At 42.1% G+C, this 19,423-nt stretch overlaps 1 protein-coding gene across 16 annotated transcripts in view; it reads left to right on the forward strand.

The window, feature by feature from the left end:
* TTLL5 (tubulin tyrosine ligase like 5) overlaps nt 1–19,423 on the forward strand; it is a 286,873-nt gene that overhangs the window by 100,961 nt on the left and 166,489 nt on the right. For 12 of the 16 annotated variants that reach the window (XR_007153248.1, XR_007153249.1, XM_047863906.1 and 9 more), the window contains 8 exons: nt 2,166–2,333; nt 3,240–3,572; nt 8,089–8,209; nt 10,865–11,011; nt 12,340–12,443; nt 15,290–15,417; nt 17,965–18,048; nt 18,643–19,044. Coding sequence is in view for 14 of the 16 variants with exons in the window: in XM_047863906.1 (XP_047719862.1) it covers nt 2,166–2,333; nt 3,240–3,572; nt 8,089–8,209; nt 10,865–11,011; nt 12,340–12,443; nt 15,290–15,417; nt 17,965–18,048; nt 18,643–19,044 (1,487 nt within the window). In the remaining 2 variants the exon portion in view is untranslated. The remainder of the gene's footprint in view (nt 1–2,165; nt 2,334–3,239; nt 3,573–8,088; nt 8,210–10,864; nt 11,012–12,339; nt 12,444–15,289; nt 15,418–17,964; nt 18,049–18,642; nt 19,045–19,423) is intronic. The other 4 variants (XM_047863910.1, XM_047863914.1, XM_047863913.1 and 1 more) reach the window with 1 other exon arrangement.

Below are 19,423 nucleotides of genomic sequence, written 5' to 3' on the forward strand. Positions count from 1 at the left end.
GGTACAAAGTGCACTGACATCTGTGTGTAACTTTGAAATGCTTTAAAAATTAAATGGATTGGTGGATGAATAGAAGAAGGGATGGTTGGATATATATGTGCTGAAACAAATATAGCAATATATTTATTTCAGAAACTAGGCAATGGGTACATGGCTGTCTGCTGTACAGTTCTTAAAACTTTTCTGTTTGTGTAAATATTTTCAGAATACAATGTTAGAAAAATAAAATGAGGTAGATGTAGCTAAAAGGTGTTATAATTTACTTACAGGGAATTCAGTTGTTTATTTAAAAATATTAATGGTATGTCAGCTATGTGCTGGGCAGTCTCAGGACCATTTCTGATCCAGTGACTGACACGCAAGCCTGGTCTTTACCCGTATAGAACTATTAATTCTGTTTATCAGATTCATAGTTTCTCCATCGTTCCCTACCTCCATCCCTTGTAATACTTAGAACTTATTGGTCTATTCAGGGTTTCTTAGAAGCTCATAGTTGTTATTTTAAAATGTTAGTTTTGTTTCATTTTCTTTAACTGGCTAAAAATCTTATTTTCACAACTACATGCGTGTGTGAGGGGGGTGCAGTGTTCAGTTTTTGGGACTATGGTAAACTGGCTTTGAACTTGGAACTATTTTTAGAGTTTATTAATTTGCTTCTGGTGTCTGCCCCCATGTGTCAGGACCATCTCTATTCTTGGCTCAATTTCCTGCTCTAGAGAGAAAGATTCTAGAAGATTTACTGTCCAGTTTATCTACTCAGAAATCCCTAAAGCACCTAAATAGACCAAAAGACACAGTCTTTCCATCATGCTTAGAGATTGAAAACTCTCAGAGAATTGAGGATGATTCCTTGACCTCAAAGGGAATACAATTTGAGTTCCAGGGAGTTCAAGAGAGAGAATTCAGAGCCAACCAGTTAGATCTTGCATTCTGAGTATTCAGAGTTAGCTGCCTGGTTTAGACACTGACATGGGCACTTCTTTTCTGACCCATTGACCAAGATCCCTCTCTGTCTTTGCTGACCTAGTTAGCTCTGCCTGCCCAGTACTTTTCCCAGTCCTTGTTTGGATTGGGCCTGATACCAGTCACTTCCCTCATTTATGATTTATCGTACTTTAATGCCTAATGTAGCTGCTGCCATCCTCTGTCCACCCCATTTCCCGTTCATGACCTGATTGAACTTGGCTTTGTCCACCATCTGCTGCCTTCCCTTGTCTGTGCCTCTGACACTAACTCCTGACCTGTAATCACCAGCTGGAGAGTCCCTACCACCTCCCCCTATCTCTTCCTGTAACTAAGTAGACTCTTAGGGAGGAGAGTTCCTTTTATTGGAATGTTTGAGACTTGGTGTGCCTCGGGGTCTTGGTAACTTTTGATTGAGACTTTCCCCCATAAGTCTTAGCTCTGGGCTACCATATTCACAGGCTATCAAACGTTCCTCCCCTTGTCTCAACTTCTGCTAAATTTGTGTTTATTAAATAGTGTATACATTGGAAGAATATTTGTATAAGTCTGAGTAAACTATAATGAGTAACAATAAAACAAACACCTCTAGCCACCACCCAGCTTAAGAATGAAAGCGTTGCCAGTATCTCCCAGTCACCCCTAGGTATAAGGTATTGGGTGGCACTTTATGGTCTTTGCGGTAAACCGTCAGCCAGCCTGACTGAATACTTTAAAAACACTTAAACATTGTTTTCTTTTTTTTTTTTTATTTTTTTTTCAACGTTTATTTATTTTTGGGACAGAGAGAGACAGAGCATGAACAGGGGAGGGGCAGAGAGAGAGGGAGACACAGAATCGGAAACAGGCTCCAGGCCCTGAGCCATCAGCCCAGAGCCTGACGCGGGGCTGGAACTCATGGACCGCGAAATCGTGACCTGGCTGAAGTCGGACGCTTAACCGACTGCGCCACCCAGGCACCCCCTTAAACATTGTTTTCAGACATGTTTTTGTTCAGAATATTTACTAAATTCAGACAGGCCCTTAGGGAAGTTTTAATGTAGATTCCAATTCCAGTATTCCCATTTTTCTGTCAAACTTTTTAGAATTCAGTAGACATACCATGCCCAACCTGTTGTGGTTACAGAATTCTGTCAAGCTTAGCCTTGGAATAAAGGAGAGCTTTCTGAAGGCTGTAGCAACCATATTGTTTTTTTCCATAGACTGGCTGCTGACGGAGCACCGGAATTGAAGGTGGAGAGTATGAACTCCAAGGCCAAACTGCACGCTGCCCTCTATGAGAGGAAGCTCCTGTCTTTGGAGGTGCGGAAACGTCGACGACGGAATGGCAGATTGAGAGCAATGAGGCCAAAATACCCAGGTACCTGCTGGTGAGCTTACGCCAAACTCCACTGTCCGGGTCCTGCCAGGCCCAGTTGATCAGCTTCTTACTTCATACTTAATGAATCAGAACCTTCCTCATCGCATACATTTAATTTTTCTGCGTAGTCTTTTTCTCTGAAACTTAATTTCAAAAGGGTTGGAAGTTTCTAAATCTTCCAGTCTATAGTATTTGTGCTGGGGAATAACTGAAGCACATACGTTTTGGCCCATGGCTAAATACTTGAGATGTAGAGATAAATCAGTAGAAAGAAACAGTTTAGTGAAGTTTAATGGAACCCTGAGCATTGTTGTTCAGGTTTTTCATAATTAGGTATTAAAGCTGGTTCATCCCTTGACATTGACAAATCATATAAATATTTTAAACATGAACAAAGAGGAATGTGTTTCTCTCCAAGATGCTCCCATGTCATAGGTCTGTTTGTCATGATTGATGGACTGACTTCCTTCCCCCCACCCGCCCGCCCGCTCCTTCCCTCCTTTGTTGAGCACCTGTATCAGGCATGTTGGTCACTAGGGTTTCATTGGTGAATAAAAAAGGTATAGTACTTGTCCTCACAGACCTTCCAAGTTGGTGAAAGAGAAAGGTAATGAATAAACATAGGATAGAATGATGTTCCCCTGCTCCTTGTGCCCTTCTGAAAACCTCCAACACACTGTAGAGATTACTCTACCCAAGATGTTTGCCTGACGTTGAGAGAGAGCCATTGGTATTATGGTGAGGAACGTGAACTCTAATGGAGGTCGTTGTAGGCTTTTGAAATATGTAAGACTGTAGAGTGGTATGTGTGTGCTGTTGATGTTGTGCCTCTCTTGTGGTCTGATTTAGAAATGGGATTTTATTAAAAAGATAAAAGGAAGGTATTGGGAGAGAGGAAAATTTAATCTTTTTTCAGCAACATTAGTGATTCTTCGCATTTAGTGATCACTCAACCAGCTGAAATGAATGTTAAAACCGAGACAGAGAGTGAAGAGGAGGAAGAAGTTGCATTAGACGACGAAGATGAAGAACAGGAGGCTTCCCAGGAGGAGTCTGCAGGGTCCCTTGGAGAAAGTCAAGCCAAATACACCCCCTCACTGACTGTTATGGTAGAAAATTCACCCAAAGAAAATGCCGCGAAAGTTTCTGAATGGAACAATAAAGGTGAACAGTGCTGCAAAATTGAGACTCAGGAGCCAGAGCCTAAATTTAATCTGATGCAGATTCTGCAAGATAACGGCAATCTTAGGTATGTACCTTTTGTAGTTGTAATAGTAAAACCAATGACTTGTGTTGTGTACCAGGTCCTGGGCTGATGGCTCTACAGCCATTTTCCTTTTCTGACAGTGGTCCTGGGAAGTAATGACTCTGATTTTGTTGTTATTGTTACTAAGGAAGAATGTCATTACTTTTGATGTTGTTTTGAATATTAATAATTGTCAAGAGGAGTTACTTGCCCAAGGTATAGCGCTGCGATCCATACCCAGGTCTCACTGGCCCAACAAATATTTGTTGGGCTGGAGTGTCAGTCACTAAAAGCACAGAGTTCAAGCAGCCCACGGTTTTGGGTAGGGATCCTTAAAGAGCGGGGGCGCCAGTATGGACAAAGCGCTCTGTATCTTAAATACAGAAAACAGAGTGACTGATCTTGCCTGGGAGGCCTAGAGAGACATTAGGGAGGTGGCAATATTTGAATCAGGCTTTGGCGGATGAGTAGGATGCCACGAGGGCCGAGAGGTGACAGCTAAGTGCGGAAGTGCCAGGAGAGGAAACAAAGGCAGGGAGATGTGATAGTCTAGTCATTCATTCAGCCCTTCAACAGAAGTTTATCGAGCACCCACCCTGTGCGGGAATGTGCCAGGCTATGGTAGTGTTACGGTAGAAACCAAGACAGGCTCGTGGGGCTTACGGTCTTGGGGGGTGTACTGACGGTAAACAAAGAAACAAGGTAGTTTCAGGGAGTAAGTAGTGCAATGCAGAAAGAACAGGTTGTAGTGTTAGAGTGTAATTGGGTGGAGGGTTTCTTTAGATTGTCATGTTCAGGCATGAAGAGGTAACCTTTGAGGTGAGTCCTGAATGATGAGAAGGAGCCAAGTCTTGGAATATCAGGGCGCAGAATGTTCCAGGCAGACAAGCAAGTCTGAAGGCCCTGAAATTGGAATGAGCTTGGCGAGTTTGAGAAACCTGGGTTAGCGTAGTGGAGTTACCCGGGGAGAAGTGTGCAGTAAGAGATACGACTAAATAATTGGATGTCATTTGATCACAAAGGGGTTTAAGAGGAACTGGGACTGTATTTTCTAAATGGATAATTTTTAAGCAGATGAATGCTATGGTCAGACCTTGATTTAGAAAGTAAATTCTAGGTGCATTGTGGGGCAGTAATTGATAAGAGGAGAACTAATGGCATAAAGGTGAGTTAGGGGCTGTCACAGTAGTCCAGAGCCAGAAAGATGAAGGCCTTGACCAGAGCCACGACTATAGGAATGGAGGGAATGGGATGGACCGGATGAAATTTGCAGGTTAAAATTGGCAGGGCTTGGTCTCTGTAGATGTAAGAACTCCAGAGAGGCTGGATTTTTCCAAACGTAGCAACTTGGCGATGCCATCAGTCCACTTAAGGAGCATAGGAGTTGGTTTCAGGATAAAAATGATGTTTCAGTTGGGGCACGGTGAGGCGGAGGGAGGGCTCTGGGATGAAGTTGCTCAGCGGATAGGTGAAGATATCACTTTGAGGGTAAGAGGTGAACAGGATCGGGCAGTTGATAGTTAAGACCTTCAGAGTGAGTGAACTTGTCCAATTCATTTAGTCCAGCAAGCATAGACTGGAGAAAAGGAGGAGAATTGAGCCCTGGGGAAAACTGGTGTTTAATAGTAAAGAGATAGGAACTAGCAGCTAGAGAGGTAAGCATCAGCGTAAGAGGTGGGAGTGTGGTAGAACTCTCCAGAATGAGAGTTCCAAGCTGCAGCATGCTTCAGGCGGCCCAAAAGAGCATGAAGAGTGAGAAAAGACTCCTGCATTTCTGACATAGGGCCAGCCTCTGAGTTGTGAGAAATTACGAGTTGAGAAATAAGAAAGCAAGTGCAAGCTAACTTTTTCAGAGGATTTGGCAATGAAAAGAAGATGAGAACACATCAGAGAGAGTGAGGAGTGAGCTAAGAGAAAAGGATTTTTTTTTTTCTCCCAACGATGGGGATTCTGAAGCTTATTTATAGACGAGGGGAAGGATTTGATGGTAAGAAGACCAGAGATACAGAAATGGATATATTGATAGAGAAGGGCCCCAAAGAAAGGCAAAAGAGGCCACTGGAGGGGTCTCTCTTCCTGTTAAGTCAGAAAGAAAGCACTATGGGCTGAGTGTAGTAGTTAGAAGTTAAAGAGGAAAGGAGTTTACGTATTTATGCACGATGGCCTTTATTTTCTAAGTTAGAGGGCAGTTCTTATATTGCACGGGTGGCGGGTGACGTCGGGGTTTGGGGAGGTATGCAGATGGAGTTAAGGTTTGGAAGAGTCTGTTAGTTGAGAGCTCACTGAACTGTTGGAAGACCTGGACTCTCTCTTCGCTTTTTAGTGATTCCCAGCTGGCTGTGTGATCATGGCGGCCAGTCAGAGAGCTGCTCCGTGCCTCAGTTTCCTTTTCTTTCAGGCCAAGGTATAAGGTTAGACAAATGTTTTTCGGACTGTGCTTTCTGAGGGGGAAAAAGGATTCCACTGAGTTGAAATAGAACATTTGAAAACCACTGGATTATATTCTGAGGCCCTTTCCAGCAATAACATTCTACTTAGCTGTTGTAGAAATAAATGATTTCTTCATAAATCTTATGGATCTGACTTTCACTGAGTAAACTGTTGTAGTTGCCTGGTGTGTTAATGCAAATGAGTGGTTTTCAGACTCTGTTCCCTGTAGCTACCCATGATTCTGTGGGGCACCTCAGTGGCTACTGAGGGGTCTCAGGGAGGTCGTGGCAAGGATTCGAGACTCCAGGCCCCAGCCTTTAGTTGCGTATTTTTTATACTGAGGATCCATATAAGCTTTTATGGTTTTAAAACCAAGTTTCACTGGTATAAATCATTTCTAGCTTTCATTCTTTCATCTTTTTTGGTATGTTGAAAATGCCTAGCCAACCAGTGTGTCCAAGTATCTTGGGGGCAGTCTCAGAATTAACAACCCAGGGGTCCCTTCAATAAGGTTTATAGAAACGGAAACCTCCATACTTGTTCATTTGATTTGTGGCAATGACTTACAACAAAATAACGATTGAAATCTCAACTTCGAAGTGACATCTCCCTTATCCAACAGACCTTCACGCTTCAGCATTAGAGGAATGATTAATGAAATGAGGTATTCTGCTACCTGGGAGATATGTGAAACATGCCATTTCTACCTCATTAGGTAGCAAGTGAATTTGTGGATGAAAATTAAGAATTTTTGTCATTTGTTTTGTCTTGCAAATAGTTTGTTGTGGAGGTAAATGGTTGAGGGGAAGGTGGTCTCCAGGTGAACAAGAATATAAGTGTCCTTGTTGAGAAACATTTGAAAATAGAAATTTGTTTTTTCAGAATCATACTGTGCTCCCATAAACTATCCCCATTAGTTAGAAACATGTAGCCTTACTTGTATTTTATGCTTTGAAGATCTTCTATATTAAACTCTGAAGAGCAAATCTGCTTCCAACCTGACTCCCCTCCTCTTCGGTCCCTCCAGCACATACGCAGAGGTTAGACCTAGACCCTGTTAGGATGTCCAGTTCACTCTGGTCAAGTCCTTCATCCTAACTTTGGAGGAACAGTGAATAGAAAGCATTCAGTGATTGCATGTGTGAGGATTGTAAACAAAGTTTGTGTTGGGCCCTAATCTTCGCTGATGTAATTCTGGCTGCAGTGTCAGAAGGCCGATCAGCTGAAGTAACCAAAATCTCTCCTGAAGGAAAACAGATCCGCTACAATTAGCAGCTGAAGTGAAAATCATCAGTGTGTCTCTGGCCTTTCTGTCTTCTAAACCGTAGCTTCAACAGATTTCCTTGTTTCCAGCCTAGACCACCAAGCAGAGATCAGCTGAGTTCTCCAGTGATGTCGCTGAGGTGCTTTTTTTTTTTACTACATGTAAAGATTTTGTTTTCCCACTGAACATCTGGGCTCGTCCCAGCCTGTCAGTTCATCTACGCCAAACTCTGTTGGACCTCACTCATTTGTTCTGGGCTCCTGCCATTCCTGTCTTGTAGTTGAGAAAAGCAGGACTTTAAGATTTGGTCTCAAAAGTTCCTTTGTAGGATTTATCGATTTCCTGCTTCGGAGGCTTTTGCACACCAGAAATATTAGTTGCCATAGCAAAAGCATACTTTTGCACCAACTGGTAAGTATATACTTTGGGCCTCCAAGGCAGGAAAACCTTTCCACATGAATGCAAAGGTTCTTGTGAAGATTCAATACTTTGCCTGCCCATCTCCCCCAGGAAAGTTGTTAAAAAGTTCAGAGATAAGGTGTAAGAATAGGAAACCTGATTTCCTATTCCTGTTTGGTTTTTTTCCCCTCTGTTAATAATGAGAAAATAAATAGGATTCTCCATCTTTGATTCTGTTAATAGGAAAAAAAACCCACCTCATGCACTGTGTAGAAGGAATCTTTAGTCAATGACTGCATGATGGGCTTCATTTTTTTAGCCTTCCTAATAGGAGGATCCTCAGAGCCCGCTTTGAATGAGGCAGGTACACATTTGGTAGGCTTACCATTCTGTCTCGTAATGGTATGTTGTTTTGGATTTCTATAGCAAAGTGCAGGCCCGAAGAGCGTTCTCTGCCTATCTCCAGCATGTTCAGATTCGCCTGATGAAAGACAGTGGAGGTCAGACGTTCAGTGCCAGTTGGGCTGCCAAAGAGGATGAACAGATGGTGAGGCTCTTCTTGTTGGAACCTTTTTACTTGCCCTGTTTCTTTTCTTTCCTCTTCTTCTTCTTCTTCCGTTTTTCCCCCCAAGGGTGAAGAGCATTATATTCTTCCGGTGAAAGAATTGTTCTTCACTATAGTTGATGGATTTCTCTTACTTTAATGTGAACTGGCTCCTTGATCTGGGGCCATGTTCATCACACTGTGTGTTGAGGGCATCAGTTTATTTCATTCTGGAAATGGAAACTGATTGCTCATTGCATGTCAGGCGCTGTGCAAAGCCCCCCAAAAGAATAACAACCTAGAGCCCTTTCTCAAGCAACTTCACGTTGTCTGAACTCTTTGATGTAGGCACTGTCATCCCCATTTTGTAGATGCAGAAACAAAGGCCTGGAGCAGGGAGGTAATTTGCCTGTGGTCCCACAGCTTGTGTGTGGTGAGACTGGAACTTGAGCCCTGATGTTACCGTTGTACGTTATTTGGTTTTCTGTCGTTTCTGTGCATCACAAGGCATTTGTTTTGTGTCCTAAGGGGTCACGTTCACTCTGAAAATCAATGCTTTGTCATAGGCCCTCTGAGAATGTACCATCCTCCATGTTAACTTTATCTCTCTACTAGTTAAAATTTTATAAAATTCTGAGATGACTGGAAACAAACTGTGTCATAATTTTTGCTGTGTGTCAGTCATTTGAACATGCCTAGAATTTAATATTCTAGCAAGGTTTGGTTTTCTTTTTGAATTGGAAGGATCAGGAACGTCACGCTCTTTGGTAAGACCAACGCTTATAGAAGAAGCTGTAGCCCTTCTTTGCCTTTTAACCACAGGGATCTGTCACTGCAAAGAGAGCGACTTTTAAGGCTGAGAAGTCTGCATCCTTTGTCCATCTCGGTGGTGACCCTACCATAATGTTCAGTTCTCCACATACAAGAGGCATGTGATATGCCAGGCTTATTATGAAAACGTGATGGACATCCCAGAAAACAACTTGTGAAAGTAAAGTAGCCAATACAACCCAGAGATAAAACCTTGTGCATTGTGAATAATCCTTCGACTGTCAGTGGAAAATGTTAGCTCTCCTCTTTCCAAGTGGAAAATTGAACCTGCCTTTTTGAGAGTCAGTTTGTCTGCTCCACTGTGAAAAAATAATATTTTAATATAACAGCTTAAACCACCCTATAGTAGAGATAGCAGAGTAGAACCGTACGCTCCAACCCTCTGGTTATCCTTTATGCTGGAGGAAATGAGCACCAAAGGACAATGAACGGAAATCAAATGCAAGGGATAAAAAAATAGCTCAGAAGAGAGTAACCGCTGTAAGTGCTGGCTTGGAATTCACACAGGATTTCAATGGGATTTGTTACAAGAATGCTTCGGATCATCACTGCAAAACCTAATACCAGTTCTGTGCGTTCCTGTGTGAAAGTATATCTAGAGAGCAAACCCTGACCCATTCCCTGATGATTGTGGCGGTGGGCTTGTTGATGAGGAAGGTAGGGGTAGAATTGCTCTGTCTGCTCCAGGTGAGGGTTAGAGATTCTTTATCACAGCTCACAGGAGGTGCATTAATAGAAGGTCCCCCAAATCTATCATCTTAAGGCAATTTTTTCATGTTGTGGGGGGTGGTGGAGAGGGAAGGAACAATGATCTTTAAGGCCCCTGGTCTCACAAAATGTCCCTTTGAAGCATTTGTGATAATGTGAATGATCTGATTGGTATCTGTTCAGATTTCAAAATCCCTTGCCCCATGCCAAGTGAGATGTGCCCTTTGTCCCCTTTAATGACTTTCCACTGTGCACTACCCGCCAGCAAGCCCCCTTCGTCGTGGGGAAGGAAAAAAGAAGCCATCACCTCTCAAGCATAGAGTAGCTGTTCTTTCTTTTTCTTTAGCACTAAACTTTTGAAATTGTGGTTTCTGCTCTTCATTACCCATGCACTTCTTAGCCTCTTCCTTCTATTCCCTTTCCTCTACTGGAAGCATTGTCTTGAAATCATCTCACAATGGCCGGATCCTGGGCCTTGTCTTGGCCTTGGTCCTTTTCAGCTCCAGCCTCTTGGAAGCTTTTGACATGGGGCCTTTAACCCCCTTGACCTCCATGACACTATTTTCTCCTTGTTGTTTTGTTTTGTTTGTTTGTTTGTTTGTTTGTAAATGTCTGGTGTTTCTACCATGGGGTTTTTTGCTTTCGTTTCTGATTCTTCCTCCTCTTTCCTATGAATATTTCTGTTCTTTCTCTTCCGTCTCACCTTTGATGATTTCATCTGCTCCCATGGTTTTAATTTCCGCTATCCGTGAAAGCTACTTGCCCTTAAGCTTAAGCTTTCTCTGATCGCCCTGGTAGAAGTGGTATCTACACTTCGAATTATGATAGTACTGTTTGCATGTGGGTTGTGATACTTTTGCGGTTACTTCTTTAATACGTAGTTAATTTGTATGCGTATTTCTTTTGCCTTTCTGATCGCCAGCTTTTTGAGGGGAGAGAATAAGTTTCTTTTGCTTTGTCTTTCTGTATGCTTACTGTACTTAATGTTTTTGCTCTGGGTCTTTTTTGTTGAAATGTATAGTATACCTCTTCTCGTATCTCTGTTGGGCAAATCCTTCATACCTTATCTTCTGTTGCTTCCCACAATCCCTGCTTTCTTTCCCTCATGACTCTTAATAGGAGCTAGTGGTTCGCTTCCTTAAACGAGCATCAAGTAACCTCCAGCACTCGATGAGGATGGTATTACCCAGTCGACGATTGGCACTTCTGGAACGCAGAAGAATCTTGGCCCACCAACTGGGCGACTTTATTCTTGTGTACAACAAGGTAGGTGGTTCATCTGTTACTTGTGTGTGTTAGATTGCCACGCACTGTTAGCAAAGGCTAGAAGCCACTGTCCAGCTGGGTGGAGAGGTCCTTCTCTTTTCTATCATCGTCATCCCTTGTGTGTAACTGTTACAGGGAGCTAGACCTTGCTCCTTAACCCAGCTGATCTGAAAAGCCGCTCATTACTTCTGAAAGCCCAGTGGCATCGTTAACGCTTATCAAAAGGCAAATTCCCAGGGCGCCTGGGTGGCTTAGTCGATTAAGTGCCCAACTCCTGGTTTTGGCTCACTCATGGTCTCACGGTTCATGAGTTTGAGCCCTTCATCAGGCTCTGTGTTGACAGCGTGGTCAGACAGATTCTCTGACTCCCTCTCTGCCCTCCCCTGTTTGCGCTCGCTCTCTCTCTCTCCCTCAAAAATAAATAAATAAACATTTTTTTAAAAAAGGCAAATTCCCTTTGAGGGTTGTGTATCTGAGATGAATCACAAGCTATGTGAATTTGCATTGTCATTATGCCTGTAGATAGTGGTAAATAGACGGTTTGAGAGCAAATGAACTGTGGATTTAATAGAATGACATAATCTTCTTTCCTGAGAGAGTTATACTTTGCTCTTGAGAACATTGTAGACAGTGATATCATTTTACAACCAAGACCAGGAAATATGCTATTCAGTTAGAATATTTTACAAAGCATCTGATATCCAAGGGTCTTAGAATGCTTTGGAAACATCAGTATTTGGGAGAAAAATGTATGGTCGTTTTGCAAAAGGCAAAACGGAGGCCTGGAAATTTAAGTGATGCTAGTATAGATGTGTGGAATGGTTAGTAGAATAGCAATATAAAAAAATCCATGGCTGCAATTTACTCCAGATCTGTTGAGAATTTTGGTATGTCTTATGTAAGTGAAGAATTGACTCAGTTTGGATGCTGGTATAGGAGTAGGTTCCAAGACCGATCTTTCCTTTCCCTAACTGTAACAAAATGCAGCATCTCTGTGGTCATACCGGTGAAGCTACAAGTGCGAGCACAGATGTTGCTAAGCTGCTATGAAAAGTTCTTCCCTGAAGGGGCTTTGTGGGCAGAAAGCAAAAAGAGGATAAGGATTTACATTTACTCTGCAACCTTTATTTGGAAATTCCAAAATGTTTTATGAAACAGTGGCAGAGAGTAATATATCAAATTTATAGGTGGCAAAAGTACCTGGAGGGATTATGTCTTTACTGTAAAGACAAATTAACCCAATGGTAATGAAAGCAGATGATGAAGTGTGCATTTATCAGGAGCCATTTTATCTTACTGTTTTCCTTTGTGGGTTGGGGACTGGGTAGGAAACAGAACAGATGGCTGAAAAGAAATCAAAGAAGAAACTTGAGGAAGAGGAGGAAGATGGGGTGAATACAGAAAACTTTCAGGAGTTCATCAGACAAGCAAGGTAGAAGATACTCTTTATTAAGAAAAACTATCTTATTCTATCTTCCATACTGCCCCATTCAGTTCTCAATATTTCCTTGTTTCTAACGTAGGAATGTGAGTAAAATCGCTCTCAGGATGAAAGAAAGCATTTCATAGGCTTGGCCTCTCCATATCTCAGCCAATCATGTTGTTGTCCTCATGGTTTCAGTTATCAAAACACTGCTGCTAGGTATCTGGGCTGTATTTCTAGACAGCCTTCAAAGTACACACCACTTGAAGTGCTGAGAGAGCCCTTTGGAAAGTTGAAGTCGGAGGCTTCCGGTGTCGACTGAAGCTGAATTTATCCCTGACCTACTGATGCCGTGGTGATGACCAAATTTTGCCTATGCTGAGTAGGTTGAGGAATTGGCAGTTTCTCAACACCGTGAGGGTTACACCTAATTTATACAAAATAGAACCAGTCCTCCATGCGTAGATTTGGCTTTGAGGATTGAAAATCTCAGCATTCAGCTCCATTGTGATACAAATCAGTCAGGCCATTTTGTCCATTTACAATATGTTTCCAAAGGAAAAGGTGACAAAACATTTCATTTAAAATTTTGTGAGACTCCTACTGGGGGAACTTTTTCCAAAACAGAAAGTCATACAAAACCACTCAAATAAAGGATAAAACATCTGTGTGACCCTGTTCGTCTTCAACCATCAAAGTCACTGTGGAGTGAAAAGCAGGAGAAAGTCCATTCTTTGTTGGTTTATAAAGCTAAATCAGGTGGTGGTTTATCAGTCACCAGCACAATCTGATCTGTGTTTAATACCTTGTACAGACCTAAGTATAGCCGCACTATCTTGTGCTTAAACACACAGCAAACAAATCTATCATTTTGTAGGAGTTCAAAACTGTCATGTTATTTTGTTGACATTCTTGAGTCTTGAGTTACATGATTGATAATACAGTTATAGAAACAAAGCAAGAAACGGTTTCTCACATCAGCATGATAAAAACAGGAAAGAACAAAAATGAGGTTATGTTCAGAAAATGGCTCTACATTTAAAGTTAAAAAAATTAGGGGCGCCCGGGTGGCTCAGTCAGTTGAGTGTCCGGCTTCAGCTCGGGTCATGATCTCACGGCTTGTGAGTTCGAGCCCCGCGTCAGGCTCTGTGCTGACAGGTCAGAGCCTGGAGCCTGCTTCGGATTCTGTGTCTCCCTCTCTCTCTGCCCCTCCCCCGCTCATGCTCTGTCTCTCTCTCTCTTAAAAAAAAATAAAAATAAAACATTCAAAAAAAATTTTTAAAAAAAGTAAAAAGATTAATGTTTAATTCCTCTTGGGGATCTTCAAGATCCCTACAATATAAAAAAAGAAAAGAGAAGCCACCTTTTTTGAAAAGAGACATGTATCCCCCTACCAGGCCTAACTGTTTGCTGGAAATGAATTATATATACTAAAACTAGTGATACAGAGTTAGAGGTAAAATATGCTGGAACATATTTATTACTGTCATCGCACATTAAATGTCGATTGTTGGAAATATGTTCAATCATCAGTTTTTTATTACGTTTGGGGTGGTACATGGATACCTTTGTCAAGGTTGGTAAATCCAGATACCTGCAGGAGTCAGGCAAGGAAACATAAATTATGAAGTGGGCAAAGGGTAAGAGAGGCGATATCAAGCAGTTTGTGTTTTGATCGGCCTTAACCTGCCCCTTCCCCTTCCCCCTCCCCTCTCTGTGAAGGGCCAAAGAAAGCACGTGGACATACAGAGGCATTCGCCCCATTTGTAACCTCAGCGGTAGATCTGTCATAGTTACTGAGGTACTTGCCTTGTGGCCCTTCACCTTCTCCACTTTGAGACCTTGGGGTTTACTCTGAGATTCTTAGAAATGGGTTCCTAGGTTTCCTAGGTCATTACAATGTATTCTGAAGGTGGGATATAGGTTCCTTGTGATAATGCTGGAATAGTTTGCCTATTTAAAGACCACTTATCTGGAACATAGCCAGGCTCCAGGAAAAAAAATACAAAGGGCCATTGAGAAGCTGCCACAGGTGTTAAAAATCCATGTCTAATGTGTTTACTGGGAGAATCCCGTGGGCCCTCATCAAATTCCTTATACTTCCCATTTTGTGGGTGTTCATAAAGGACAGGTAATTTCAATATTTGAAGTGACCTAGAACCATGTACTTCAGTTTCCTTCATGGACTAGATGGTTAGGGAGCTCTTCCATGGTTATGCTGGTAGGTCTTATTTCTGACATAGATAATTAAAATGACAAGCGACTCCTTTAGTGAATACACTTCAGTTATCTGGAAGTGGGGTGGGCAAACCGTGAAGGACTAGATAATATTTCAGACTTTGTGGGATATATGTGGTCATTATAGCAGTCTTCTTTAAAAATATAAAAACCATTTTTAGTGAGGAACCGTACAAAAACAGGTTGCTCCTCGGGTTTGACCCCTCTTGTTGTTTGTAGTGTGTAGTTTGTTGACCTCTGATAGAGAACATGGCTGCCAGTAGAACCTTCTGTGTTGTAGCTACTGAGTATGTGAAATGCAGCTGGTCTGAGAAGAATTTTTAAATGTACTTACTTTTAATTCATTTAAATTTAAATAGTCCTATATGCCTAGTGGCTACCATATTGGACGGCGCATCTAGAAAATTCACTTTGGAATGAATAAAGCCTCATCATGCTTTAAATTTTTTAGATTGCTTTGTTTGTATTCCTGTTTAACCATCTATTAATAGGGAGTTTTCTGCTCATACTTTTTATTTTCCCCTTCTCCAGCTGACTCCATTTCCGTAATAAAATCTGGTGGAAAGATTTTCCAGAAGAGCTTCCTGTTCTGACCATACTTTCTCTCCTCATTTCAGTGAGGCTGAACTGGAGGAGGTGTTGACTTTTTATACCCAAAAAAACAAGTCTGCAAGTGTCTTCCTGGGGACTCACTCAAAAAGTTCTAAAAACAGCAACAGTTATTCTGATAGCAGGGCAAAGGGTGGTAAGTATGATGGTTGATTAATGAAAAATAAGAAGAACGAGTGAAAAAAATGAGATCTGCAAAGGAGAGCCAAGAATAATGCGCTGCCTAAACCCTGACAGACTCCAAGATGGTGAAATTTTGCAGTGTGGGAATGGGGGGTGAGGAGGCATTGCATTTTTGTCCTCAAAGCGGAAGAGGGACCTGGTCTGATTTTTTTTTTTTTTTCATGAAAATTAACAGCAGAGAGCTTTTCAAGAGAAACTTATAATTGCTAACATTTAGTGAGCGCTCATATTACTATAATCTGTTGGATGTGATCTGACTTTTATTTTCAAAAAACCATATGGAGTGGGTGCTAGTTTTCAACTTCTTGACAAATGAGAAAACAGAAGCTGAAAGAGACTGAGTAACTTGCTTAAAGGTACCTTTTACAGTGCAGTGGGACAAGAATTTGAACTTCCGTCTGCCCAGCTGAAAGCTTGTGCTCTTAATCTGTGCTCTTCTGTCTTTCCTAATGGTTATTTCCCACGCTTGTTACACTTTTTGCTTCCTCTAGCTCATCAGCAATGGCATTTGAGATAGAAGGATTTTTTTGTCGTGTGCGACTGTTCTGTACCTGGTGGGATGTCTAATAACCTTAATCCCACATCCTAAATGCTATTAGCTTTCTTCAGTCACTGTGATAACCCAGAATGTTCCCATCCATTTCTAAAAGAGCTCACTGCTAGGGAATTCCATGATTGGGGATTTTGGAATTCATGTGGACCGAACTATCTAGCTCGTGTCATGTGATAAAGAAAAAAAAAATAGCAATGATGTTCTGTTATAAATAAAGCTCTGCACCTTGAAGTAAGATCCATTTAAAATCTAGATGGAAATGTAAGACAAAGGAAATCTACACCAATTCCTGTCAGTGCTAAGCACTAGATTAAAAGACAGAGACTCGTTCCCTGCTGTTAAGACCACCACAGTCTACGGTGGAAATAGCCGGGATAATCGGTCATTTCTAATGTAGAGTTGAGTGTTCCCAAAGAAACAGTGTTAATGTTTTAAAAACTATTTTGGTTCAGAGGCTAGTCTGCAAAAGCCTATTTATATTGAGCTCACTGTATAATGGAACGATATTTCTAGAAGCCCCCAGCCCAGCCCTCTTCTTTGAGCTTTCCTAGCTTATCTAAGTTCTAAAGCTAGTTTATTCATCTGTTCTTCATTCCTTCTACACATTTTTCCCGACCACCTGCTGTGTGTCAGACATTGTGATAGTTGCTAGGTGTCTGTCCAGTGATCAGACTGCCATGGTACGTTGACTTCATAAAGTTTATTGTCTAGTGGATGGAGTTGGGTGAGTACATGTAGGAAGAAGGCTGGTGGAAGCTTTGAAAAGCTCCTCCTATAACAATATTGAGAAAGGGAGCCTGAAGAGGCCGAGGAGTCCTTGTAATGAGTTGGGGTAGAGAAAAGTGTGTTAACCTGGGGAGCTGAGGGCCTACACTGGCATTCAGTGGTAACTTCTCCCCTGACAGTAGTGGGGAAGCCCTAACAGCATGTTCTCAACGGTGTCTGTTTGTACAAATGGGCCCCTGGAAATTCTGGGGTTCATGTGTTAAAGACTGTCTCTACATAAGATCTGTCCCTATCAAGAATAATGAGAGAGACAGTAGGAAGGCCTCCATCAAGGAAACAACATGATGACATCTGATAGTATCCAGACTGATTACAAACATGAGCAAACACACGTGTGACAGTGTTACCGCTGCTGGTGGTGATAGGCAGCAAATAATTCATATGTCCTTACTCTTTCACTCTGAAAGATGATCTGCAAAATGGCCTCTCTTAAGCTTTTATATGAATTAGCCCTTGAGAAAGATTTTGGAATATTTCCCCAAGTATATGGTTAGCCCCAGCTGTCCTGTTTCAAAATTCTGTGGTAGGAAAAAAAAAAAAAAGGTTTATTAGAGTGGAGATTTATTTAATAGAGTGATTTTGTCATTGAACATACTGATCACCCTATCTCAAGTGAGCTCACTCAGCTTGCTCAAGTAAAGCCAAGGAGTTTTCTTTAAGATACAGAGCTATTGTAGTTTCCAGGTATCATGCCCACAGATACGGGGGCTGTTCTTTCTGTCTCTTGGTAGTTGCCTTGCTCCGTATGTATGATGACTTCTTTGCTCCAGTGCGTACCGCCAGCCAGCTTGGTTTTTTAGTTTCCCTAGTTTGAATTCCTGGCAGAGGCATCTGACTGCTCATACCTTCCCCACCCCCTCTGTCCCCCCCCTCCCCCCCCCCCCCCCCCCCCCGGAAGGCATGTCCTTGTTACCATCCATGGATGGCTGCCCTGGGTTTAAGTATCTTTCTTTCCCTGGTTTGGTTAGCTGGAGCTTGGGGTTGGGGATGGTTGGGAATCTTTTGGTTGGTTGCCCCCTCAGCAGAACTATGGATGTGGCCGGCTTTGGGAAAGTGTGGCGACATGTGCAGTTTTCCCTGGGATTGATTATTTAGTTGAGTTATATTTCGGAAGCACAGTTATATAGAAAGCATTTGATCAGGATTTATTTTCTGTTTCAGATCACCATGAGACAATGGAAGAAGTGAAAATAAAGCAACCCAAACAGCAGCAGGCAACAGAAATTCACTCTGATAAATTATCTCGTGAGTGACTTCAAACCTACATAGATTTGCCGCTCTCTGATCAATCCCTAAAAGAGGAGAAAAAGAGTCGTCAGATAGCTAATGAGGCTAAAGCATGAGGCATTACCCCACAGAAGTTCTTTTGTGCGTTCTTTCTCTTCCATTAGAATGTCCTCGTATTTATTGATAACCCGTTTTCCTTCTGAAGAACTTTTCATTTTCTTAATGTTTAGAAATTCGGAGCACTTCCCCGCCACCCCCCCCCCCCGCCCCGCCCCTGAAGGGTGAAAGGCAGAGGGAGAGGAGTTAGCTGTCACTACCAGAAACTTTGTCCTAATGCCCTAGCATGTGCAAAATGCCTGCTCTGGTTGATGGAGGTGGTCTCGACTCCAGCTTTTCAAAAGGACTAAAAATAAACTGTTTCTGTTGCCAGGTTGTCTCGGTAGGCAAAATTCACTAAGTTCATGATGAACACTCATTAAAGTCTCTATCTTTCATGATTTCTGTTTCACACTAAGATTATTTTGATGTTTAAAAATGCTTACTTCATATTGTATAGAGGTTATGTCAGTTTTTCCTAAAATGATCTGTTTTGTTTTGTTTTTGTTTTAATAGGATTTACCACTTCAGCAGAACAAGAGGCTAAATTAGTCTATACCAATTCTTCCTCTGCTTCTTTCTCTGGTCCTGCTGCTACTCTTCTGCAGAAAATTCCCAATACCCACTTGTCATCTATCGTTACAACCTCTGACCTCTCACCGGGGCCTGGCCATCATTCTTCTTTATGTCAGATTCCTCCAGCTATCCCCAGCATGTCTCACCAGCCAACAATTGTACTGAGCACAGTCCCTGACAATGCTTCTCCCTTCGTGCATCCTGGGACACAGAACGTACCAAGCCCGGCTGGCCTGCCCCGCTGTCGATCAGGCAGTTACACCATTGGCCCCTTTTCCTCTTTCCAAAGTGCTGCACACATCTATAGCCAGAAACTGTCTCGTCCCTCTTCAGCAAAGGCAGGTGAGTGAGAAAATGAAAGGCAGCGTGCAATGTTAGCTCCTCCCCAGCCCCAATAAGGAAAAACAACAAAAACAAAAACAACGCATTCTCTTCCCTTTGCCTTTCTTTCAAAAGAAAGGCAAAGGGACACACACATTGTTCTGATGAGACTAAGGAAGTCTTGCATTTGGTCCAGTAGTGTTCATTCAGTTACAAAATGAAACAGGGCTTCTTTGAGGTGCTGGGGATACAGAGATGAATAAGACTGTTCTATATAGCAGCAGCTTATAGTCTAGTCAGGAGATTTTCCATCCCAGATCATCAAAGACCTGTAAGCGTGCTATATGCATTCTTTATGATTCAGATAGTTATTTTTCAGTGTATTAAAATTTTTTTTAAC

The sequence above is a fragment of the Prionailurus viverrinus genome, chromosome B3, assembly GCF_022837055.1.
Source record: "Prionailurus viverrinus isolate Anna chromosome B3, UM_Priviv_1.0, whole genome shotgun sequence".
NCBI classification, from domain to species: Eukaryota; Metazoa; Chordata; class Mammalia; order Carnivora; family Felidae; genus Prionailurus; species Prionailurus viverrinus.